Source organism: Acinonyx jubatus, chromosome C2 (assembly GCF_027475565.1).
Source record: "Acinonyx jubatus isolate Ajub_Pintada_27869175 chromosome C2, VMU_Ajub_asm_v1.0, whole genome shotgun sequence".
Classification (NCBI taxonomy): Eukaryota; Metazoa; Chordata; class Mammalia; order Carnivora; family Felidae; genus Acinonyx; species Acinonyx jubatus.
Window position 1 is genome coordinate 60,927,575 of NC_069384.1, and position 27,252 is coordinate 60,954,826.

Genomic DNA, 27,252 nt, shown 5'->3' on the forward strand with positions numbered 1-27,252 from the left:
TTGGCAGAGGAGAGGGATTATGGTTCATGCTTGACACTATGAACAGATCCTCCCCCTTCCCTAGGATGGAAAGAAGTGGATTGAGTATTGTATACATTTTAGACAGACTTCTGCTTATCTCTTTGAGGATAGATAGCTCGGTAACACTGTAAAGTTAAGGAAATGGATTCTTCTCCTCCCTGGGTAGGGATACCAGCAATTGTGGAGATGAATAAGGTCTTAGGGTCAAACCTCATTTGTACTATAGGGAGGGAAAAATTCTTCCTCTACCCTTCAAGGTCTGCCAGCTGGACTAAGAATTAAATTTACATGAGACTGGAGAAAAAAAAAAAAAAAAGTTTTAGTACATGTGCATGGAGGCCCAATAATGAAACCGAGATCCAAAGAAATGACCAGGGCAGGAAGTTTTCATAAATTTTAAACAAAAAGACAATAAATTTGTGATTAATTGACAGGAAAAAGAAAACAAACACTTGGAAACTTTAATAAGGAATTCTAAGCAGAATTGAGGCTGACAGATTGGAAAAAAAAAACAACAAGATTTGTTTCTACAGCTTTCTCAATTTTAAAGTCACTATGGTGATAAGGATATCATTTTACTTCTTAATGCAGGGAAGGCATTTCTTATTTTTTTAATGTTTTTTTTGAGAGAGAGAATGCACAAAAGCAGGGGAGGCGCAGAAAAGAGGGAGAGAGAGAGAATCCCAAGCAGGCTCCGTATTCAGCACAAAGCCTATCACGGGGCTTGGGGCTCGATCTCAGGATCTCACCACCATGAGATCATCGCCTGAGCTGAAATCAAGAGCCAGATGCTTAGCCAACGGAGAGGTGCTCCGGGAGGGTATTTCTCATATGGGAAATTTGTTTCCCACTTTTAAGGGGACAGAGTGTCTTTGCATTGGTTGTTTCTCAAGTAGCTTCAATTCAAAATAATATGCCAATGTGCTATATTTTGGGGTGACCTGTCCTTGGCCCCTACAGATTCTATCTTATTAATATGTCTAAACTTAGTCTAATGATAATGTGTAAGTTACTCTGGGATGATAGTGATGAGGACAGTGATTAAGATGAGAAAAAGTGGCAGCTAGCCCTTTTTGAACATGTGCACCACGACAGGGACTGTGCTAAGAACTCTATAGACACTCACTCATATAATCCTCATGATAATCTAGTGCGAGAGCCTTGTTCTCCCCCTGTCCTATAGGTAAGGAAACTGAAGCTGACCAGCCAAATTTGAGAGCCGGTGATTCAGTGGCAGGGTCTAGGTCCAGCCCAGCTATCTAACTCCGTAGTCCATGCTCTTAAACGTCAGGGAATACCGACTTGTTGCGTTCTTTAAAATGCATTGGGGGGCGCCTGGGTGGCGCAGTCGGTTAAGCGTCCGACTTCAGCCAGGTCACGATCTCGCGGTCCGGGAGTTGGAGCCCCGCGTCGGGCTCTGGGCTGATGGCTCAGAGCCTGGAGCCTGTTTCCGATTCTGTGTCTCCCTCTCTCTCTGCCCCTCCCCCGTTCATGCTCTGTCTCTCTCTGTCCCAAAAATAAAATAAATAAACGTTGAAAAAAAAATTTAAAAAAAAAAATAAATAAATAAAATGCATTGGGTGGGAAGTGGGATTGAGAAAGGGTCCTGTCATCTAGAAGCTGGATAACACGGGCCCCTTTCTGTTTTCTCAGTTACCTAGATTATAAAACAGGCACAGTGATGTGTTCCTCACATGGTTCTGATGAGGACTGAATTGAAATACCACCTGTACATGCTATAAACTCATTATACATGTAAGAGGATAGATACACCCTGAGCATTCATTTCCCAGAGTGGAGAGAGGACACCTGGCCAGTTAGCTGGCTGCTGCTTATTGACATGCCGTCTGGTCACTGACACAGTGTGGCAGAGTCATTTGGCAACAACTACAAATACATGTTTTTGGAGCATCAACTATGAGCCAGCACTATTTTAGCTATGGAGGTTTTGAGGGTTGTATAAAACTGACAAGGTCCTGCTCTCAGAAAGTTTATAGTCCAAGGAAAGATTTAGTTAATAATGAAATAAAAATATGTCAGGTAACCATAAGCACAAAGAAGGAAAAGCAAGTTAGGTAGACCAAGAGGAAGGGTGCATATTATAGTGGATGAGGAAGGTCTTTCTCATTTACGTATTCATCGAACAAAACACATCAAGTACTGCTGACTTAGAAAGTAATTTATGAAAGAGTCTCAATCAAGAAATAAATCAATAATCGCTATTCAGTATAATAGGAAGAATATTTATTTAAATACTTATTGTGTCTTGTGCTCCTGAGTGTCCAACAAGAGACATTTTGTAGTATCTTCTTCAGCAGCTTGGGCTATGATTTGCTCTTGGGAAATCACACCTGGGAGGAATTCACCTGTGATGGCGGTACAAGGGACTGTCTGTTGGGAGACTGCTTTTCTATCTTTTCCCAGATGGATCGCTGTGTGCTGTTCTCCTTCTTTGTCCAGTTGTTAGCAGAAGCCTCACAGTCCCTCTCACAGTCTCCTGTGTGATTCCAGCCTTTTCATCACTTGATGGGGAGTCCCTCCCTTTTGTTTCCTGCTCAGTGGCCTCTATAGGCATTGGGAACTCTCCAAGATCAGAATATAGTGTCTCCCTCACCTTTCCTCCATTCAGTGTGTGCCACTTGTAGAGGCAGTGAGCACTTGTTGAGACAGTGAACTGCATTGGACAACACTTATCAGAGGGGCTGGTCCCGCTGCTCAAGAATGGCACCCCTTTTCCCCAGACCTGACTCTTAGTAAGTACTTGCTTGGGCATCAATGACTTCAACCCTTGATTCAGTCGGGCGACTTACACTCAAAGGTTTTCTAAAAGAGTTTTGTCAAATTCTGGCCAGCACATGCGCTGATAGATGGACCAGCATAAGTATGTGCTTCATCTCAACTTTAGGCTCTCCCCAGCTCCACTGTGTGGAGGCAGAACTTTCTTCTTTGAGTAACTAAAGGACTAGTTATCCCCAGCTCACAATCACAGGCCCTAGGGCTCAGTATACAGATTAAGTATAAATGGAGGGATGTGGGAAGGGTCTCCAACAATCCTTAATGAATATTTTCACCTGTTTTACAAATGGAGAAGCAGAGATTTGTATTTGAAAAATAATTTGATTGATATGACTTCAGCCAATTCACAGATAAGATAAATATAAGTCAGTTGTCTATCTTAGATTTATTTCCATTTTCAAGTGCCTTTTGAAATTATCAATGCCATTCTATAGGTTTGTGACTTCTCTTGTCTGATTTCTCCTCGTTCATTTCTGATTGGTTTTTGTGTTCAACCTCACCATATGAAGTCAGTCACTTAGGTATTGGGGAATATATAGCAGTTTTAGTCAGAAACTATTGAATTCCGTCCCTGGGAAAGGAAAGATTTAAAAAAAATTTTTTTTTAATGTTTATTTTTGAGAGAAACAGAGCATCAGCAGGGGAGGGGCAGAGAGAGGGAGACACAGAATCCGAAGCAGGCTGCAGGCTCTGAGCTGTCAGCACAGAGCCCAAAGTGGGGATTGAACTCATGAACCATGAGATCATAACTTGAGCAAAAAGTCAGACCCTCAACCAACTGAGCCACCCAGGCACCCTGGGAAAGGAAAGATTTTAATGAAAGTTGATAAAATGGAACGCTGGACTTCCTTGTCTGTCATCATCTTTCTGAAATGACACTAATAGATATGTTCAAAGTTTAGATTTTTTCAATAAGCATTAATCAAACATCTATCATGTGCCAGACACCATTCTAGAAACTGGAAATTCAGCTGTAAGCAAAATGGACAAAGTCTTTCATATGCCGATTTAGGTCTGTTAGAAGCCACCAAGTACCATATGCCCTTTACCTCTTCTCTGTGTCTTTGTGGGACAAAAATAGTTACAAATATATAATACAAAATGGAAGATAACTCTTTTGAAAGGAAACTGTGTCCTCTTCCACTAGGATACATATGCCACCTTGTATTCTTTTGGAAGCAGGTGGGCTGTACATGTTAAATAAATAGTATATGAAAGTGGGCTAAAGACCCATATTTTGATAACCAGCTCTTATCTGAAAACTTAACATTACTATTCCAGTTTCCAAAATGGGATATTTGGTTTTCTTATGTAGTCTGTCAACCAATGGACATGTCTTTCTCCTTCCCCTTCCCCTTCCCCTTCCTCCTCCTCCTCCTCCTCCTCTTCTTCTTCTTCTTCTTCTTCTTCTTCTTCTTCTTCTTCTTCTTCTTTTAATATAATTTATTGTCAAGTTGGCTAACGTACAGTGTGTACCGTGTGCTCTTGGTTTTGGGGGTAGATTCCCATGGTTCATCACTTATTCGTTTAGTATAACTCTGAAGTTGCAGCAATATGCTGCATCATTTACTTGAAGGGAGAAAGAGAGTTGCCTCACTATCACTCTTCCAGGCTTTGCAAAATCACTCAATGTCCCACATTCCCCTGGAGATGATCTTGGTCATTATATATTTGCTGTGCTCCCACCTGACCAGGAACTAAAAAAGGATTTTGTACTGGACTGAAAATCAAAGTTTAAAAGTGTGATGTCAGGGGCACCTGGGTGGTTCAGTCAGTTAATCATTCGACTCTTGATTTTGGCTCCAGTCATCATCTCAGGGTCCTGAGATTGAGCCCTGCCTCTGGCTCCATGCAGGGCATGGAGCTTGTTCAAGACTTTTTCTCTCTTCCTCTCTCTGCCCCTCCCTGTTCGTGCATGTGCTCTCTCTCTCAAAAAAATAAAAAATTTTAAGTTAAAAGAAATTAAAATGTGATGACACTTGTTGGCAAAAGCACAGTTTCACTGCTTTCAACCTCCATCTTGCTCCACCCCACCCACACCCTTAGTTAGATCTTCAAACCGGATTGAGTGTTGAGGGAACCATGTGTAGCATAGCTGTGTCAATTCATCCTTTATTATTATTATTTTTTTACATTTATTCATTTTTGAGAGACAGAGCACAAGCGGGGGAGGGGCAGAGAGAAAGGGAGACACAGAATGAGAAGCAGGCTCTAGGCTCTGAGCTGTCGGCACAGAGCCCAACCCAGGGCTGGAACTGACGAGCTGTGAGATCATGACCTGAGCCGAAGTCCGATGCCTAACTGACTGAGCCACCCAGGCGCCTCTTCCTTTATTAATTTTTGCATTTGTTTATTTATTTTGAGGGAGAGAGAGAGAGAGAGAGAGAGATCAGGGGAGGGGCAAAGAGAGAGGGACAGAAAGAGTCCCAAGCAGTCTCCACATGTCGAACCCCATACCGCGGTTAATATCATGAACCTCGAGACCATGACCCGAGCCAAGATCAAGAAGCAGAGGCTTGATGGACTGAGCCACCCAGGCACGCCATTCATCTTTTAAAAACGACACTTTCTTCCTTATAACTGCCCAGAAAGAAACCCAAAGACATTTTATCTTCAGAACTGGAGGAGGTTGGTGCATCCTCCTTTTTTTCCTCCATAAGGGGCATTTCACTGAATTTCTGATCTTTTTTTTTTTAATTTTTTTAACATTTATTTATTTTTGAGATAGAGACAGAGCATGAATGGGGGGAGGGTCAGAGAGAGAGGGAGACACAGAATCGGAAGCAGGCTCCAGTCTCCAAGCTGTCAGCACAGAGCTCATCGCGGGGCTCGAACTCGTGAACCACGAGATCATGACCTGAGCCCAAATCAGACACTTAACCGACTGAGCCACCCAGGCATCCCTGAATTTCTGATCTTTGACTGGGTTTAAAGAAATACAGAAGCTTCAGTATGACATCCTTTAATGCTTGGACATTTTTTCTAAAGTATATGCTATCAATATATTTAAAATAAACTATGCTTAAAAATAGAGTGAAATTTTCTATGTGAATTTTACCTCAACAAATTATTAATAAAACTAGAGTGAGCCATAAGTAGATGTCTGCCAAATTTTATATATATCATCACTACTTTATTTTGGTTCCTTTATGGATTGCATAAGATCCTGATAGGCATGAAAACTACAGTATGAGAAAGAAAGGGTGGCTTAAGATATTTCTGGTCCTTCAATTTTGCTTCTCAGAAATATCTTTTGCTCAATCAGAAAATATTTTGATTAACTAAAGATGTTCTTAGAAGAATTGGTTACACCAATGAATTTTTAAAAGCATTTATAGTTCAATCTTGTTTAAGAGAAAATTTGAAATATTATAATAGTAGTATTTATGGCTGGCAGAAGTAGATATAGGGCCAAGTTTTTCTGTGTTTGGAAGGTTGAGGCAGTCCTATGATAATTGGAAAACATCGAATGAATTGTGGTGTCCCAGTTGAACAGATGATGTTATTTTAGTTCTGGAAGTCAGGCATTCATAGAGTTTTGCCTAAAGTTTTTTTGTAACATAATTAATGCAAATGTTTGGACATCTTAGAATGGCTCCTAAGTTATGCACTCCCCCTTCCCCAGAAGGAAAGGAAAATATTAACCAGAGCAACAATGTTGGATATTAAATAGCTACATCTTATATTTGGCTTTCTTACTTGTGATTTTTAAATACTGTTGAAAATTATTCCCCTTTCATCTAATCCATTTAGAAATTTGAGGGGCGCCTGGGTGGCGCAGTCGGTTAAGCGTCCGACTTCAGCCAGGTCACGATCTCGCGGTCCGTGAGTTCGAGCCCTGCGTCGGGCTCTGGGCTGATGGCTCAGAGCCTGGAGCCTGTTTCCGATTCTGTGTCTCCCTCTCTCTGCCCCTCCCCCGTTCATGCTCTGTCTCTCTCTGTCCCAAAAATAAATAAATGTTGAAAAAAAAATAAAAAAAAAAAAAAAGAAATTTGACTAGTTTCTAACAAGTTAGAAAAGTGGTACCCATCTTTTTCAGACCAGTATTCATCCAAGGTTTTAGCACTGGTTGAAAAGTAAAGATTTCACATACTTTGGATTCCTTTAAGACTTTAGAGCTCCCGAACAAATTTGTCAATAAAGACAATAAGCTATAGAAGTGAAGATTCCTGAAAAAGTGATTGTAACTTATAATGAGATTCTTCCTACATGTAAGGCACTGCATTGGAATGTCCTCCTCAGTTAATTCACAGATAGCAACAATCCCATGTAAAAATTAAAGAGTTTTGAAATGATCTCAGAAAACATCAGAGGTCAGCCCAAAGCTTATTTGTTATAGGACTGAGCTGAAAAAGTAATTGTTTTTTTAATTAAAAAAAACATTTAAGTAATCTCCACACCCAATGTGGGGCTTGAACTCAAGACTCTGAGATCAAGAGTCACATGCTCTTCCAACTAAGCCAGCCAGGTATCCCAAAAGTAAATCTTTTTTTTTTTTTTTTTAAGAATTTTAATTAGAAAAAAATTTTTAATGTTTATTTTTGAGAGAGAGCACAAGCAGGGAGGGGGCAAAGAGAGAGAGAGGGAGACACAGAATGCGAAGCAGGCTCCAGGCTCTGAGCTGTCAATGCAGAGCTGGATGCAGGGCTCGATGCAGGGCTCAAACTCATGAACCACGAGATCATGACCTGAGCTGAAGTCAGACGCTTAACTGACTGAGCCACCCAGGCACCCTAAAAGTAAATCTATCTTGATGAGACTTATGAACTGACTCTTTAGCTATTAAATACCAAGATCCCCTTTTTCCAGACCTTCTGCACCTGTAACTCACTACATAGATTGTTGGCCTAACTTCTTTACAAAATGGGTGTAAGATCAGGCATCTACTGTGAATTCCTGGGAAATTAATGATTGTTAAAGCACCATGAGGTTATTTCTCTCCCAAAAGCATACTTACAAAAGAATTTTATGGGGGCACCTGGGTGGCTCAGTCGGTCAAGTGTTCGACCTCGGCTCAGGTCATGATCTCACGGTTTGTGAGTTTGAGCCCCGCGTTGGGCTCTGTGCTGACAGCTCGGAGCCTGGAGCCTGCCTCGGATTCTGTGTCTCCTTCTTTCTCTGACCCTACCCCACTTGTGCTCTCTCTCTCTCTTAAAAATAAATAAGTGTAAAAAAATTAAAAAAAAAAGAATCTTATGTGGGTAGATACAGTACCATCTGTTCAGTAGTGTGTCCATAGTACCTAGCATAGGCACTCTGTATTGTTAAATGAATAAATGAATGAGAATGTTGACGTGATGCTTTAGGGATTATCTGCCAGAAGAAAGGCTAAGATATTGCAAGTCACTAATGCAATAAAATTGGACTTGGGGTTGGGTGGGAGGAAAGAGGACCTGAGTCAAGTATAACCTGGGCCACTGACTTAATCACCCTATAAATTTAGGCAAGTCACTTAACTTCTCAGGGCCATTTTTAGAAACTGAAGGAGCCGTGCTGCTTTTACTGAGTGATTTCTGGTTTCTCTGGGCTCAAATAGACTTTGTCTTAGGTAAGTTATCATATTTCCAATTAGGAAAAGGTCTATGTGGCTTGACACATTAGGTTACCCAGTAGCCAGTCTTGGGAAACGTCCTCTTCTTGTTTTCTCTCTCACCAAAATGTACTCCTAGTCCAATTACCTCTAGTACTGTGAAAGGAATTTTACCAGAAAATAACCTGTAGTTTAAGCCATATTAATAGAATCAATTAAAGGTACAAAAAAAAAAAAAAAAGGATATGCACACTTACAATCCAACACTGTCTAGCATAAGACCCAGTTTTTACTTAAAATATTTTTGTCTTTGGATGTTTCTATTCAGTCATTTAAGTCTGACCTTATGTTAGGCTCGTTTTTTTCCCTTGCCTCCCTTCCTTCCTCCCCTTCCCTTATTCCCCTCTCCTTTCATCTCAATCTGTCTCTTTCCCTCTATCTGAAACATATATTAGTTGTCTTTTTTCAACCAATCTCTAAAATCCAGTTTCCCTAAATTTCTAATGATGTTAAGTGGTCCAGCAGTTTCTCCAGAATGTGCTGCATGCCCATGGAACACTTTGATTATCTCTTTAGGTACACCTGCCTATTTGTTTGCCTAGCTCTTACAAGACTGCCTTCATCTCTCTCTCCTAACTTTGGTCTTACATGATTCTCTCCCTTCCTAGTACCCCTTCTTCTCTTGTGTGCCTTATACTCTTGGATTGTTCAGTTGAGGCTGGTCCCACAATCTTGGCACTCAAGCCCAGTCTGAGCCCTCTAAATAGATATTGTAACATAGATGCTATGTATAGAAACTTAAGTCCTGATCATTTGGAAAGTTAAAGTGGCAGATAATCTGAAAAACTGGAAGAGAGAGAGAGAAAGGGGGAGAAAGAGAAAGCGAGATGGGTGTGGTGGGGGGGAGAGTACAGAGGAGCCTTGATTTATCCATGTAAAGTTTCTTTCTTTATAGCATGCAGAGTCTCAGCTTTCTTCTTTTTATGTTTTCCAGATTTTTAAAAGAAGTTTCATCCCCTTTGCTTTGTGTTCTTAAAGAGAAAAGGGAGGCTGTAAAATTGTAGCTTTTTTGAATCATCAGAGGGTCTTTTCTGCACACCTGCCCACTCTGAAATAATTGGTTTGTCTACTTTCACAAGAAGCAGTATTTGTATTAAAGGATCACTTGGCATCAATGCCCAAGTACAGATGTCCTATCATATAAGACTGTGCCTCATTCAGAAAACTCAAGATAGAGTAAAATAAATTAACAACATCTTGGCTCTGTGCTCCATTCACAACTGTTAATTTAACAGGGTTATGCTTCCATCTCTGAGCAGAGAGTTCCTGGCAGGGACAGCTGCTCCCGTGCCCCAGATTGTGCTGTGTGCATCCCAGTAGGAGTTATCAAGGGCAGCAGGATGGAGGGAGGTGGTAGTGCCTTAGAGAACTGAACAGTGTCGCAGCATGGCATTGGGGGGAGGGAGCCCAATGGGCTCTCCAAAGTGCTTTTCATCCACTCTTTTGTTCTTTGTGTGGATACATGCACAGTTAACTGAGGAAGAAGAAGAACTTGTCTTAAAAATTTTAATGGAAAATTGTTAACCCTGCTTTTACTCTCACATGTAGTTAATTTTCAAAACTACCATCCACTAGCATGTTGATGAACCTACATAGCAACAGGCCCATATGCCTGTCCAAAGAATGTCAAATAGACCTACATTATGATTAGCAAGATCTGGATCACTGGGACAGAGCTGGTATGACCGATAGAAAATATACTTCTGTGTTGGTCTGCTGTGGCTTACCTCCTAAACTGGAGTAGAGGCCAAGATCAGGCCAAAGTCAAGATTGGGGCCAAACACAGGATGTAGCATATGATAAGCACTCTTCTATTAGTAGTCTTTTGAAGGACATTGGCTGCATTGTTCACTGTTGTATTTCCCCATTGCCTACAACAGTGTTCACAAAAGTGGACAAAAGTTAAATGTTCAAAAGTTAAAGGAAGAAATGAATGGAGACTATACCTAACCATATGAGGGCACCATGGCGAGCAATGGAGCCATGTAGAATTTTGTGTACTTGCTTATACATTTCTTTTCATGACTATACCTTTTTTGCCTATCTTATGATTTAATTTCCTTATGGAAAAAAAGTTATTTGCAGCATATTTTATTCTATAAATGTTACAACCAAATGGTAAAAAAAAATTTTTGTGTTCTAGTCTCTTGCCTTCAGTATCAGGATGACTCTATTAATGATAATATCAAACTAATTTTAGTTTTAAATTGCTTTGGGAATAAGAAATTGTGATTTAGTGAATATATGCTACTCTTTCAAAAGTGGAAACAGTGTTTTCCATTCTTTTTTTGTTTTTCACTAAAAAAAAAAAAAAAGGCCATTTTCTGTATTCAAATATTGAAGGTCTCTGTGTTGACTATTGATATTAGACCACATACAGGTCAAAGTAGACATCATTTTGTGACCAGCATTCTGAGTTGTCACATTCCGAACAAATCCCTCAAAGCCCTGAAACTCATCTGCATTTTGCACTAAACTCTGATGGATTTGTTGTCTAAACCTGATACTCTTTGCCTCAGTCCTACTGGTTTCCTCACCAGACTTGAAATCTTGGGGAAACAAATAGACTTTTCCATGATATGTGTGTGTATATATATATATATATATATATATATATATATATATATATATAATGAAATTTATTGCCAAATTGGTTTCCATACAACACCCAGTGCTCATCCATGATATTTTTTTAAGCCATCACGTTTTTCACAGAGTCCCCTTTCCGGAACTCTGAAAAACCAGTATCTTTCACAGCTCTTTGATGAAAACCTAGGATGAATATAATTTGAATTATCAAGGGACATCTTTAAAAAGGCTGGTTTAAGTTTGGTAGTGAAGAGACATTGATCTGGGGAAAGAAATACATATAAAATAATGCCAGTGATTCTGGAAGGTCAAAAGGACATTGGTTTTCCCATCAGATAATGTGTTGTCTACTTAATTCTCCATCATGGAGAGAAAAAAGGCTTGATTTGAATTTCCAGGGTATTGTTGACCTCTTCACTTCAACTATGGAGCCTGAGTGAAACTAAATCATTTGATGCATATTCGTTGAATGCTGTGATTTGAAGGAAAAGAATATCACTCCATCTCTTCTGTTTGTTTTTTTTTAAACCCCCCTTTTCTCCACAAAGGTTGAAAAAAATGATGAGGACCAAAAGATCGAACAAGATGGCATCAAACCAGAAGATAAAGCTCATAAGGCCGCGACCAAAATTCAGGCTAGCTTCCGTGGACACATAACAAGGAAAAAGCTCAAAGGAGAGAAGAAGGGTGATGCCCAAGCTGCTGAGGCTGAAGGGAATGAGAAGGATGAAGCCCCTGTTGCTGACGGTGTGGAGAAGAAGGAGGGAGAAGGTCCCACTCCCACTGACGGGGCCCCTGCCTCTGGCCCCAAGCCTGAGGAAACCGGCAAGGCAGGCGAAACTCCTTCCGAGGAGAAGAAGGGGGAGGGCACCCCTGATGCTGCCACAGAGCAGGCAGCCCCCCAGGCTCCTGTCCCCTCAGAGGAGAAGACCGGCTCTGCTGAGACAGAAAGTGCCACTAAAGCTTCCACTGACAACTCGCCGTCCTCCAAGGCCGAAGACGCCCCAGCCAAGGAGGAGCCTAAACAAGCCGATGTGCCTGCTGCTGTCACTGCTGCTGCTGCCGCCACCACCCCTGCTGCAGAGGATGCTGCTGCCAAGGCAACAGCCCAGCCTCCAACGGATGCTGTGGAGAGCAGCCAAGCCGAGGAGAAGATAGGTGAGCAACCGCGAGGGTCCCACGCCATGGGTGGGTGGGCCAGAGGGGGCCTATTGGAAAGGCCAGGCCACCAGGGTCATGGAGGGAGAGGGGAAAAGTCTAGAAGGGTTTTCAAGAAATGAAGGGAAGCTGTGCTTAATTCCCCAAAGTGGCAGGACTACGAGCTAAGTCTGGCCACTTATATTCCCAAGTATCTCCAAGGCTGCGAGAGAACGCTGGCAGGTCTGTGTAGCTGCTGGTACTAGCGAGATGTGGCAATTATCTTGTTAACTGCATTGACATAAATAGTAAAACTAGGTAATCCTGGTTTAAAAAAAAAAAAAGATTCTGTGTGCTGGATACACTTAGTTTAGTAAGTAATTACTGAGACTACATATATTTTATAGATGGGAATCAGCTAATGTGATTATTTGGCTCTAGGAAGTGCCTGGTTATAAGTACAGCCAACTCCCTATTGATCCAGATGATCTAGTTTGTGAATTGCTGGCAGCAAAAACATAATCTCAGACCACCTTTGCCTATCCCACAGTATGTTTCTGGGCATTCTCCCCACCATCAATTGGTGAGTAGTGTGAATATGTGTGTGTACGCTCAGAGAATGTTAATTGTAACATTGAATCAGGGTCAAACTAATTAGGAAAATAAGTCTGTTGACGTTGCCAAAAACAAAAGAAAAACCCCAAATATAGAACATGCTGTGAAGTCAAACATAAATTATCATCTTACTATTGAAGATGCGACTTTCTACCATATGCATAAATAATTGAGGATTGACTATGATTATAAAAAGGAACTGGATTCTCTTTGGTTTGGAGCTCTTACTTGAAATCTGGAGTGTTTTCACTATTATGGCCCAAAAAGCCTGTGCAGAATTGGAGTAGAGCATTCTCAGAGCAAGATCGATTTAACAGAACTTCACCTCTGGAGACTAGACCCATCTCTCACCCTAACCATCTGTAGTGGTGAAGGAGGTCAACAGTCTCCAAGATTTTTCTCTAGCCTAATATGACCCATGAATACCTTTCAGCCTCAAAGACTTTAAAGATAAAGTTGCTTCTGTGCCAGTTTAAAAGTTTGGGTTTACTTCTTTCAAATTTTGTGAACTTAACCCATGATGTGTCCAAGGACCCACATTTGGACCGGACCACATTGTGCCCTTGAGAAAGGACCTCCTCCAAGAGGGAAATATTTTGGCATCTGACCATTATATTGAGAAAGTAATCATTGGACATTTGCCTTGATGTTCATTTTAGATACAAAATTAGATACTACAATATGGCAGATGTTTATTTTAGATATTTTCAAGTCAACTTCTTTCACCTTAACCCCTAAATTCTGTAAGAAGCCAGACTATATTAATTATTATTGTTATTAGCATTCCCTAGCCCCAGACAGATCACACAACTCTTTTTACCAGTGACTCATTTTAAATCTTTATTCTAACTACATACCTGCCCCAGGGGTCAGACCTTGTGGTTAAGAAGATGGGGATATTTCCCTAGAAAAGGTAAGGCACATGATGAAGAATGGTGTGTTGATTTTAATTTACTCAGCAGAACAAACCTCGTTAACTACTTTTTTGGTTGTTTTTTGTTTTGTTTTGTTTTGTTTTTTATTGTAATTGCAGTCAGTTAACATATAGTGTTATATTAGTTTCAGGTGTACAATATAGTGATTCAACAATTCCATACGTCACCTGGTGCTCATCATGATAATAATAAATGTCTGCTGTTTATAAGCCACCTGGACTATGGTATTTTCTTAATCCCCATCACCTATTACACCCATCCCCCCACTCACCTCCCCTCTGATAACCATCAGTTTGTTCCTTATAATTAAGAGAATTAACTGTTTTTCTTTAGGTTTAAGGTTATAGTCTCAGGTATGATGGCTGGAAATCACTTTATGTATGACGCACTACCTATTATGTTATTTTCGTAAATTTAAAAATTAATCATGATTTTAAAAACAAATTGCCAAAGTCATATTTTTTAAGTTGCAATTTCTAACGTTATGAGAATAAACAAAGATGTGATGTGATTTTAGGTTTGTGCTCATGATTTGGATCAATAGAAAGAGGGACTGCTTGAATCAATGAGAAAGTCTAAAAATTTTAAGGAAATTCGGTTTCATTATTTTGCACATTATGGTGATTCCAAATGAATTAATAAAGTATTTTATCTAGTACGTGCTCAGTAAATGTCTAGTGATGGATGAATGAATGAAATTGACTAGATTTAATTTGTAGATAATAATTTGTTCACTCACTCTTATTCCTTCTGCAACCTGGCTTACTCTATTCACTTAATTTGATTAAAAATGTGTTGGGTTTTTGTAAGCAAACAAAAACCTCAATTTTACAAATTCCAACTGAAAAATGTCTCAATTAGTCTGAGTTTAAAATGTACATTGCAAGGTAATTGAAACTGTGGATGAAGTACTTGAAAGTAATCACAAAAGACACTTTATTTTACACTGCTTCTGAGTTTGGGGCAGGCATTGTCATGTTGGTTACATTCTGAAATGCTGCCTGTAGTTTCTATCCCGACTGATGTGTCTATTAGCCTTGTCTGCTGTTTGTGACAAGCACAAATTACCCAGATATGTGAATCTCAAGAATCATAGAAACTAGAGGTGACAGGGAGATCTATCACGGCATAGCAGGCCTCAATTCCCAGGAGCCCTGTACCACGTTTTCCTCTATCTCCCATTGGATTTCATTCTAGTCCAGGTTAAAATAACAGTATTTCCAATTGAGCTCCACTGTCTGGAAACAGATGGCTACCCTGGGTTGCTGTAGGATTCCACGGCTGTCTGGATGGGTATAGAGAGACAAGCAGAGAGAGTGGAGTGGGGTTCGGGGCAGAACAAGTCACTCAGTAGAATTCAGGACAATAATTTCTGTCAGCAAGAGAGTCAAACAATTTGGACTAAATCTCATCACTGCTTTAATACAAATGGAAATGCTTTGTAAATTATAAATATGTTGTTTCACTTCTTTTTTTTTAATTTTCTTTTTTTTTTGAATGTTTATTTATTTTTGGGACAGAGAGAGACAGAGCATGAACGGGGGAGGGGCAGAGAGAGAGGGAGACACAGAATCAGAAACAGGCTCCAGGCTCTGAGCCATCAGCCCAGAGCCTGATGCGGGGCTCGAACTCACGGACCGTGAGATCGTGACCTGGCTGAAGTCGGACGCTTAACCGACTGCGCCACCCAGGCGCCCCTATTTCACTTCTTTTATTTATGGGATTATTTATGGGATTTATGGGATTATTACAGGTGGATGCTCTTTACATTAACCTTTGGAGTTGGTTAGGTTTTTTTTTCTTTCCTTTTTTTTTTTTTTTTTTGTTTTAAATCACCCAACTATATCTCCCTGCCTCTGCTTTGCCACTCTCCCTGCCCATCTCTTGATATGCCTATGACCAAGAGACTTCAGTGCTTTTCTGATGATGATTCTTTTATAGGAGGAGGAGTATTTAGGCATATCTAGGACCCTGCTCCCCTTTAGCCATGAGGAGAGAACTTTCAAGCTGCCTTTAATGATAATGTTCTTGGTGTCTCCTGCTGAGCAATGTCACACTGTGTTCATTGGGCTCTCAGTGAAAGAATTTTGCTGTGTCTCTTCTCCATGATATCGTATTGACTTTCCCCAATAGGGGACTCCAGAATTTCTACGTGGCCATATGCAGTGATGCAACACTACCAGAGTAACCCATCCAGGTGGCTGGAAATCAGAGAGCTTGACTAGGTGGTTGCCACAGGGTACTTGACTGATACTACTAACAGGTATAACTCTGAGTTACCCTAGGTTTTCTTTAGGTTGAACTTGGCTGCATTTTATTTTCATAATCTCATTGCCTCTTTCTATCTGGGATCGTCAATAATGATCTTAGAAACAGGGGAGTTTTATTTGTCTGAACAGAAAAATTAACTACCTCTTTTTTCTTCCCTTTTTTGCTTCCTTCCTCCTTCCCCCTCTCCCTCTTTCTTTTTCTTCCTTCTTTCTTTTTTTTTCTTTTTTTTTTTTCTTCCATTTATGTCAACTTTTTACTGTGTGTGGCATTAGGATCACAAAGACGAGTAAATATGGCCACTGATCTTAAAGAGTCCTGATCCAGTAGTGGGTGTGGGATGAAATTCAGAGAATGGTGTTGAGAACAATCACAGTAATAATACCGACTCCATTAAATTCTGCAAGAGGTATGGAGGATGCCAAAGGTATGGCAAGGCACTGTGGAGCAAAACATGAATGAGACAGTGCTTTGTGCAGTTTGAAGCATGATAAAAAAAGTTTTTATGTAATGTGTGTCTCAATTGCCAAACTGTTAGCAAAAATAATGGATGCAAAAGTTATAGTTTCTGGAATCATAATTAAGTGTAAGAAAATGAAATACCCAGCCTGTGTTTCTGGATTTGGGGCAATTCTTTATGTTCCTCCAAACAACATTTTCCTAAGGCCCAGGGTAACCATCCATAATATTTTTAGCTCTCCAAAAGACAGATCCTCGTCCACCAAGCTCTGTGTTAGATGTGAGATTTCCAGAGGATATTTACACTTACTTGGCAGGGCGCCTCATAAGCAGTTCTGATTTGAGATGTGGTTTCAACCACGTCCCAAATTTATACACAACTCATAAAGAGTGAAAATTTGGGTTGTGAAAGCCCATAAATGTTGTCTATAAAACGTGGGCACTCCATCAGATACTCAGTGGCATCCTGCTTAAAAACTGTTGATTATTAAGTTTTTATGGAGCATTTTTATACTGCTAGAGTAATCATTTTTATTGGCTTTTCTTGACAGCAATCCACTGGCGTTCAGTAATATTTTCCTTTCTGCTTTTACATTCTGAGAATAGAGGCAAAGTAAATGCATATTCTGCCCACAGACACATTCAGTGACAAACCAAGGGGTCAAACTGATAGAACTCTAAATCCTCACCTTAGTTTTAGCCCTGGAGTTCTTTACATCTCTTTCAAGGTGCTGTTGTATCTCAGTTCCCGCATTTTCTCTTTCGCTTAGTAGTTGCAACCACTTTCTGATTATTGTTGGGCAATCCCAACCAGGATTTTCCTGGGCCATCCTATATCCTGTGTGCCCAGTAAGGTAATGCGGAGGAAAGAACGCTGGGCTGGGATAAGGACACCAGGGTTCTATGTCAATGTTTTTACTAACCAGCTGTTAGATTTTAGGCAAGTCATTGCTTTTTGCCTGGCTTGAGTTGGCTCATCTTTGAAAGGAGGGTCTGGGAGAGTTGGTTTTTAAGGTTTTTTTTTTTCGAGATTTAAAATACATAGTTTTTATCATGGGTAGCACTTAATGAGGATTTATCAAGTGACCATATGCTGAGTGCTGTCTGTGGATTATCCCATTTAGCCATCAGAAATACTCTGTGTGTAAGTACTTTTACAGATGAGGAATCTGAAGGTCAGAGAGATTGCAGCACCTGATGGTTGTCAACAGCCAGCAAGTGGCTGAACCAGGGGCTGAGCCCTGACGGCCTGATTACAGAGGTCATGCGTTGAACCCTGACACTCCTGCAAGTATTATTCTGAAAGAAACGAAGATGAGAGGGATATCTAAGAGCCGCCTTCTCATTTGTATAATTAGACCTATAGACCCTTGTCTAGGAATCATGAGTGATTACTTTTATAGATGAGTAACCAATAATTAACCATACTCCCTGATCATAATTCCTCACAGCTCCATCACCCCCCAAATTATTGGGAATAGTAAAGTAGTTCTGAATCTTGGGTTCCTAGTGTGAAAATCCTTCAAGTACTGTTTTATTAGGCCCAAGAGAGCTATAAAGATCAGTCAAAATTGACTATTCTTGACAGAAGTGCTACTAACTCCATTTCATATGCTGGGAGAGCTGAACACTGGAAAGTGAAATTTTCAGATCTCAATCAGACAGAAGCGATTTCATGTGTTCTAGGTGATCCCTACTCTGAATTTGGCTTATCAAAATTAGTATCTTTTAAAATTCTTATTTATATCTTTTTCCTCCCTTTTGGCAAGTACATTTCTAAAGGACCCTGATACCTTTCTATTTATGATTAAAATAATATAAAGAACTTAATGGAGATTAATAGATTGAAGAGCCATCACTCTCTCTTCGTTTAAAAAAAATGTAAGCTGACAAAAGATAAGAGATGCTTTAGAGTCAAGAAACTCATACTACGAAGGCTTTTACCTATTCTATTACCTATTTTATTAGCTCATATTAAATAGCTGCTATTGCCTCATAAACAAAGCTAATAACCAGAAAGGCATGTAAGTAACTCTGCTAATTTTAAAGTGGTAAAACTATATTTGGAGCTGAAAATGAAACCGTATTTCTTAAAATACAGAATATTTTCAGATGCTAATGTATATTCATCAAATATATTTTCTTTTGTCTGCACATATACCCATGCACACAGATTCCCAGAAGGATTAAAAGGAGGAGGAGACAGAACTAAAAGCCCCAAGGCTTACACAGTCAGTCCATTTGGCTAAACATGGAGAGAAAGCAGAGCACTCAATCTAATGGACTAGAAAGCACTGAGTGGTCATTACTCTTATTTCCTTCTCACAATCATAGCTTCGTTAAATAAAGAAAGGAAGGCTTTCTATAACCAGACTTAAAAGGGAAGAAAGAAGGAAACCAATGGTGCTCCTTCAAGCTACAGGACCTGAGCCCTTAAAGATCCCCCAAGATGATGTTTTTGCAACATGCATAAAGAGGAGGGAGAGGTTTGAAAGGATGTATAAGTTTTGCCAGCCCTCTTAGTCCTGGGTGAATTTTGCGTCATAATAAAATGACTGAATCAGGTGCTGAACCTCGTATCAATACCTATCATCAGGAAAACTTGAATCTCTGCCTTCTAAATAGCTTTAGCCAGTTACTGATCTCACAGCAATAAAGCTTGGCTCCCTAAGCTAATAATTTATTTCTGGGCTTATTTAAAAGAATTGCCCATAAATTTTTTTCATAAGGCTGATGAATAGAATCCATGTTTTTAATAGATCTAATATCTTATAGGAAGTATCTGGTGCCAACGCTCTGTATTTTCAGCATAATAGACTAAACACCCCCTAAAATCAAGGGACCTGGGTTTGTGTTCAGGTCCTGCTGTGATTCCGGGCCAGCCCTTCTACCCGCTGGGCTTAGTTCCAACACCCACAAAGTAAGTGTTGCTCAACTAGGTTTTCTCTGCCTCTTAGCTCCCAAAGGCAAGTATGCAATGATTGACTAAAGAGGAATCTTTGAAGTGTAGGCACATGACCTCTTATTCAACCATGCTTGATTTCCTGCAGGGCTTTATTTTCTAAACTATTAGCCAAGTGGGTTTAGGGGACAGAGCAGTAATAAAAAGAGGGGCAAAGAATCCAGGAAGAGTCAACTCTACGAAAGCTTATGGTTATACTGGAGGCCCAGGAGACTGCAAAACAAACTCAGGGAAATTTTCTAACCCGCCTTATACTTGAGATCGAAAATGAGGAGTTGACAATGATGTTTTCTGATATGGTTAGACTCTTGCTTATACCCCTGCTGACTCTGTGTCTGAGATGAAAATCTACAGCTATCGTGGCCATAATTTACTGTCAGTAGTTTCACTGTCTTCTTAGACGTAATTCACGATTTATTTTGATACCCATCTTATTTATGAAAATAATTAAAACCACTTCAAGAGTATGTAAAGCCTTGGATTCCTGTGTACAGCAATGGTTGCATCTGATAGGCAATTGTGGTTGATAATTTTAAAAATTTTGTCTGTAGAGTGTCACTAAAACATAAGAATTATATGGATGGGCCTAATACAACTTTCCTCCAATTCTTTTATGTATTCTACAATCACAGTAATTGGATCTTACACCCTTAGTGAAATTAGCTAACAGGCCTAAGTGGTTAGAATTGGGCTATCATATATTCCAAGAAAAAAACAGTTTAGATGACGTACAACTTAGTTGTGATTACTTAGCAGTTCTCACACATATTTTCAATCCTAAGATCACAAATTACAGGAATGTAGAAGATAAAACATTCCAGTTTGATCATCTCATACTATTCTATTTGGAATAGAGACTACCATTCCTAAATATCTTCAAGGGGAAAAAATACCGTAGGAAGGCTAGGTGCCTTTTCTTGTAAGTCATGTATAGTATTCTTTCCTGGAAGTGTCTATATAGTCAAGTAAGTCCTGAGGCTAGCTTTTTTTTTTTAAATATATTTTTCCAGTATTACGTAGTAGAATAGTTTGGATTTTGTAATAGAAACCAGAAACCATTCACCTAAAGTGATCCCTTCTTGCTGGTGCATGGTGGATGTGTGCATTTCTCAGATAGAGTGGGAATGAACATTTTTATAGCCCTGCCAGAATATTCTCTTTGGGATATGAAAAGGTGAAAGATTTAACTTAGATATGCTTAAGCATTGTATCTATTTATGTAGCATACTCTTCTGCCAACGCACTAGCACATGTGTGTACACTCATGCACACACACATACACACACACACACACACACACAGATCTGACATGTAGGGAAGGCCTGCCGGTGAGTTCAGGCTGTCAGAGAAAATCTGGAAAAATAATAAACTACATACATGTGTTTTCACTCTTAAGACCGTCAAGAAGTCAGGGGTGAGGGAAGGAGGTGGATGGATGGCTTCGGGAACACTGTCTTTCCGAAGATATGTGTAGAGAGCATCTCTCCTTTCTCTGCTGGTTGTGTTATTGGAATGTACAGAGAGATGGGGAGAGCTAGGAGTCAGGACTAAGGCTATCTATGATGAAATTTATAGTGTGTGAAAATTAAATTTCTGTATAAGCTAAATAGGAGGAAATAGTCCAGGAAGACTTCTTGGTGTAGAGGTTACCTCTGCTGAGTCTTGAAGGACAACATGTATCTACTAAAAAGGGGGTATTTTTTATTTAAAAAAAAAAAAAGCAACTTGAGAAACTACCTTTCATTCAAACTCACACAAAAATCACAATAACTTAATTCAAGTCATAATTCAGCAGCAGCTATTGAAGATTAATCCTTAGTGGGGAAGGTAGCTCCATGGTATGTTCTGTTTATTGTTGAGTCCCTGACACCTATAACAATGATTGGGAAATAGAAGGCAGCCAGTAAATACTTGATGAATGAGCTAAGAATGAGTGAACAATGTTATTACAGTAGAGAAAGTCCTAAACTGCCCTAAGAGACTGGATTCTAACCTTAACACTTTGGGCAGGCAAATTCCTTGCATTCTTTGGGAGTAAGTTTACCCTTTCCTAGAACAAAAGTGTTGGACAGAGGATCTCAGGATCACCACTGTTTCTAAAATAGCTCAACAGTGCCCATGTTATGACACATCCCAACCTCTATGCAGATTCTAAGTGACAAGGGGAGGTAGACACTGGCTTAAACAGAAAGCTGTGCTGCTGTCAACCTTTCTTGCTATTTTGGAAGCTGAATACAGAGCTTGCTGGAAATTTCGCTGTTACTCAGAGGCATACGTCATCCCTGAGGTAGCTAGATTTCAAACTGTTCAGAGACCAGAGTGAGCATTTTGCATTGTGTTCAGAAGCATATTGAGAACTAGAGGAAACCAAAGCGGCTCCCTTCTGAAAGCAGGTGATTAATTTCGTTCCAGCCCCATGAGTGACCTGTGTGGGGCTTGTGCCAGTGTGTGACAGGTACAGCCGGGAGAAGGAGTGATCTCCCAGGTTCTTTGGCTCCTTTTCTTCATCTGACATGTTTAAGTAATTTTCACAGGGTGTTAAGAGTCTCCTGAACCTGCTGTGCCCCCACGATAGGATGAATTGTTAATATGTTCCCAAACCCACAGTGTTGGGACAGAGACCAGAAGACAGGCTTCCGCAGTCCTGTTGCTTCTTTTCCTTCCCCACGGTGCTATAAAACATAATTATGTATAGCTTGTGAGCCATTCAGGCTATAGGCCATGAAGGATGTTGGAGTGGGAGTCTGAATAGATTTTTTCCCCACATATAAACTTAAACTTGAAGCAACTGTCATGTATTTGATAAAAAGAAGACAGGCCCCCACTGTATGAAACTGTCTCTAGTCCATTCAAAAGGTCTGAGAAAGCCCAGAGGTTAGCCATGAGTTTGCAGTATTTTCCCACTGGTGTAATTAGATTGTTTTGGAAAGAAAAGCAGCAGTGGAAGATGTTTGTTTCCCTCCTTCCTTCTCTTTAAACATGGAGGGCTTACCTATACTAGGTGGAGAACAGAACCTGGCTTCTGTTAGAAAATACACGTCAGTTTCCTCTTTCTTACCAGTTTTTAAAAAAGGAAAAGCAGAGGGTAAAAATGAAGCAAAATCTTGTCACTTTCTGGTTTGCTATTTATGCATGTTTTTCACCCCAGCAGAAAGGTAGACCTTTAAGATGTAACACTGTTTGGGGGCTATGCTGAGAGCCATCTGGATACAAGGTTCATGCAGTTGTCAGATTACACATTGCTTTTGAATTTCTTTAAAGGAAAAGCCTTCTCTACTTCCCTAACATCCTGATAAAGCAGGCTTTTGCAAGAGTACCTCACAATAAATGAAGAAATCGGTTTTCATGTTCAAAAGTCTGGAACTCTGGGTGTGTCTATCACATCAGAATTCACCATCATAGGATTTGTTTGGTATATGAGCTAGAATGAGCATTTATCATATTTTAAGGTATTAAAGAATAATCTTTCTCCTTCCCACTCTCTCCCTATATGCATTTTAGTCACTGTCTGGCCTTTGCCATCTGAGTTTCCTGATGATTGTGCATGGATATATGTTACAGTGTAAAAAACAAACAAACAAAACAAAACAAACCCAAAACATGTATCATTCGGGATTCACGGCTCTATCAGATATCTGCAGTGATATGCTGGTCAGCTGGCTCTCCAAAACAAAACAAAACAAAACAAAACAAAACAAAACAAAACAAAACAAAAACAAAAACCCAAACTCAAAAAGCCTTGATTTGTAGTATTTGCCAATTTCTGTGGTACAAATACCCTGATTGTAGCTGATTTCAGGCTACCAATGTGTTGTCATTGAACACACAAATGGGCAGCGATGCTAACAACTTACTTTCAGTAGCCAATGTGAGCCAGCTCTATCATACCCCAAATCAATATATTCTAATAATGTAATAAACTTTACTTTTGGTGACTCTAAAATACTTGGACAGTAGTTATCAGCTCCCAGAGAGTGTGTCAGTATAGAAGCACATAAATATCTGTTTATAACACTCACAAACATATATAGATATGCATATACGTATGTGTGTGTATGTATACACACACACACACATATATACACATATATATGTATATGTATATCACATACATGTATGCCTTGAGAACTAGTCTTAACATTTGCAGTAATTTCTGTTATGCATTGTACATTTATCAAAGGTTAAGGAAAAGGGTAAAGTTTAGAATTGTACCTGCTATACAGCTAGAAAAACAGTTGTTACTGAAAGGATAGATATATTGCCCTCAAAAGTGTGATCTGAGCTGCATCCTCTTAATGAATTGAAAAGTTTTTATCTTTTCAGAGGTGAATTCAGGGTTTGGATTGAGTTGTGATCATTGCTGACATTTCCAGCCCTTAATGGAGAGGAAGGGTTGCCTCTTTCCTTTTTAGTGAGCATGATGCTTTTAATTCTAGGCAAAGCTCTGTGAAACAGTGAAGTCATAGAAGGTAGGATCAGATTAGTGAGTAATTATTGAAGACAGATGTTTTCAAAATTTTTAGCCAGGGTATCATTTGTTCAAATGAGTTTCAAATATATCTGTAGGAAACGCCCACACAGAGCTGAGCCAGTTGACAATGGCAGGGGGAAATGATGGCTGGAGAGACCCAGGGCTCCTTTTACTTTGCATCTTTCCTTCCCCTCTAAATAGACCTCTGGACTCTGAAGTGTAAGTTTGAAAAATACATGAAGAAATCTCTCTTATTGGCTTTCTACACATGTCCAGCAAAATGGTCAATGTCAGGTTCAAAACTGTTGATCTCACTCATGGCAGCTGGTCTTCACAAGTACGGATAACTGGAGCCATATTGATTAAGTAGTAGATTATGTGTATTATTTAGAAGGTCAACATAACTCTCCCCATTCCCACCCCCCCTATTATAGTCCAATTGTTTAGGCACGGATAGAATTGGTCTGAGTAACCTCTCAGCATGGTGTTGGGTACATTAAACAATGTCCTATTTTATTTTGATTCCAAACAGTGTTGAAGTCATTCAAAACTTATTTTACAAATAACAAACCCAAGGAGAATTTATTTTCTAAAATCTTGTTTTAAAACCTTAAATTGGTGAATTTTGAATTGTGTTCTTTGGAGCCCTGAAATTCCATGGAGCAGCACCTCAGAAATGGTTTCTGAAAATTGGGTTGTTTTGCGGGGCCAGGCTGGCACAAAGATCTGGGTCCTCCACTATTCCATAATCTCCTTTACCTCCACTAATGGTTTCTGGATCTTGGTAAAATTTTGACATTCTAACTAATAATACCTGAAAATTACTGGTCTAAACTTAGGGCCAATTTCAAAAGTCTTTGAATTTTGGCATGATTCAAACTCAGTTGATTTTAATCAGAACTCCTCTTTTCATTCAGGCATCCACTCTACATGTAGCCTGAATTCTTTATTTTACCAACATATGATCTTCCCAGATATATTATGGGAATTGCTCAAATTCTAATTGTTCGCATTCAAATAGGAGTTGCTGAGATTGTTCAAATTCTATAAGAATTTGCTCATGTTGCAAATTCTAAGCAAATGGAAGTTAGGTGACTCACCTGGGGTTACTAACCAAGGCTAAGTAAAATTACTGCATCTATAACTTCTGGATCTTATTTAAGGGGACAGACTAATAATGCTATAATATTTTTTTCGTTCTTCAATTTATAACATAATTTTATAAACAAAACATTCTCTCTGGTGAGAAACCACTTAAGGAACTCCATATATGTAGTTTTGAAATATCTACCAAAAAAAAAGATTTCTAGAAAGCCAAAGTCTGTCTCAAAAATTCTAAAACAACCTGCCACCCTTCTTTCTTCCACTTCTCAGCCCTAGTGTATAATAACTGTTTGTGCCTCTGTCTGAAAGGATGCCTGAAATGGAAAACACCCATGGGTAATCAGGCCAGTTCTTATTTTACTCCAGAGATTAACATCCTAAATGTCACCTGAATGATTAAAATCACAATGTGAAATAACCCACCTGGATAAAAGGAGTAGTTCCAATCATGGAATGATAATCTTAGGCTTAGGGTTTGAGGGTTTGATTTCTTCTTATAATTTCTAATAGATTACTCTGAAAACCACTCGCACAAAGCTACAAATGTATACCTATCCAAATAAATACCCTGTAGAAAGCCTTCCAGTGTGTACCCTTAGAATGAAATCTAAAGGATTACCATGGCCTACAAGGCCCCGTATGATTTGACTTCCGCTTATTTCTCTGATCTGATGTCTTTCTACTCTGCCCTTCTTCACTCTTCTTTAGCCACACTACATTTTTAATGTCTCTAGGACACACTTCTTGTTCCTATGTCAGGGACTTTGCACTTGCTTTCTCCTTTGATCTTCCCTAGCTGTCTCTTAGCACTTAAGTCTCCATTTGGATAACCCGTGCTCAGAGAAGACTTCCCTGACCATTTGACCAGAGCAGCACCACCCTGGCCAGCCCCATCAATTCTACCACATTACCCAATTTGTTTTTTCCATATCACTTTCAATGCCTAATATGATGTATTTATCTATCTAAAATGAGTTATTTAACTCTCTCTAGACTTCCTATTCCTTGAAAGCAGGGACTTGGCATTTTTCAACACTGTAGTCCCAGTACTCAGGATGGAGCCTGGCACATAGATAGCCCTTGATGGACATCACTGATGAGCTAATAAGACGGATTTCACCTATGGAGAGATTTCTCTTTGTAAACAGCTTGAGAAAGAGAAAGAATTATTTCAGTTTTCAAATTTGAAGACCCACAATAAAAGTTAAGAATTTTTAAGGCAAGAGTCCAGTTGTATTGCCTACAGGCCGACTTGTTTAGGCTTTATAAATCAGGAACCTCCTTTTGATGACCTATTTCTGAATATCAGCCAGTCACCCAGGCAGTTTGCATCTGGATGAGGGTGTTTGGCTCAGAAGGGAAATTGATTCAAGCATGAGAAGAAGCTTGGGCCCCAGAAAAACCAGATGAGGTGTGGGTGACGATCCTTCACGGAACAAAGAAGAAAGAAGAGGCAGGAGGGAAGAATAGGAGAGGCTAGAAAATAGGAGAGGAGAAAAGAATAAGAAAAGTCAATGAGGACCATAAATGGAAGTATCAGGGGACCAGAAAGAATAAGAAAGGAACTAGAGGAAGAAGAGAAGGTGGAAAAGAGAAAGAGGAAAGTATGAACCATGGTAGATGCAGGACTTGAGGGGCAGAGAAGAGCAGAGGAAGGGCACTGAGCTAAGGCACAAGAGATGGGGGTCCTGTAGCAATGGACTGAACATGTTTGCTGAATAGGCAGGCCACATTTACCTTCCTCTCTGATAAAAGGATATGGTTTTGAAGGTGTCTTCCATCTCTAGCTCTCTCTATTCCGATGTCACAAATAACAGGCCTAAAGAGCTCCTTAGCAAATGGATTTTCTGTCTCTGAGCAGATCTAAGTGGCAGATGGGGCCAGCTCCCCAAGGAGAACCCGCCCCCACCCAGCCTGGGCTCACTATTGTTAGAGCCCTTCCACGGCAGAGTCAGTCCCCAGCCAGTGCAGGCTCGGCCACCAAGAAACACTGCCTCTGCTTGCTTCCAGGCAGCCGAAGGAAAGAGGAGTTGAGAGCTTCATTGCTCCGCAAGTTTAAATGGATGGCTACTTTCATACTGACCCATTATGGTTTCCAAGGCATATTTTTGAAAAATGTTTTATGTAGAATGCCCCATAGACAGACAGTATTGAGTCCTGGGTTCATTTCCAGGTTTCTCACAATGTGGCTTTCATGATTTGTTTAACCCCCAATCTATTCATTCATAAGATGGAGATAATGCTACCCTCAAACCATTGTTGTGAGGATTTGGTAATGTAACATATTTAAAGAACCTGGTAGAGT

General features: G+C 39.9%; 1 protein-coding gene across 2 annotated transcripts in view; it reads left to right on the forward strand.

The window, feature by feature from the left end:
• GAP43 (growth associated protein 43) overlaps positions 1-27,252 on the forward strand; it is a 125,010-nt gene that overhangs the window by 68,896 nt on the left and 28,862 nt on the right. For both annotated transcript variants that reach the window (XM_027061988.2, XM_015086333.3), the window contains exon 2: positions 11,545-12,154. In XM_027061988.2, coding sequence (XP_026917789.1) covers positions 11,545-12,154 — 610 coding nt within the window. The remainder of the gene's footprint in view (positions 1-11,544; positions 12,155-27,252) is intronic.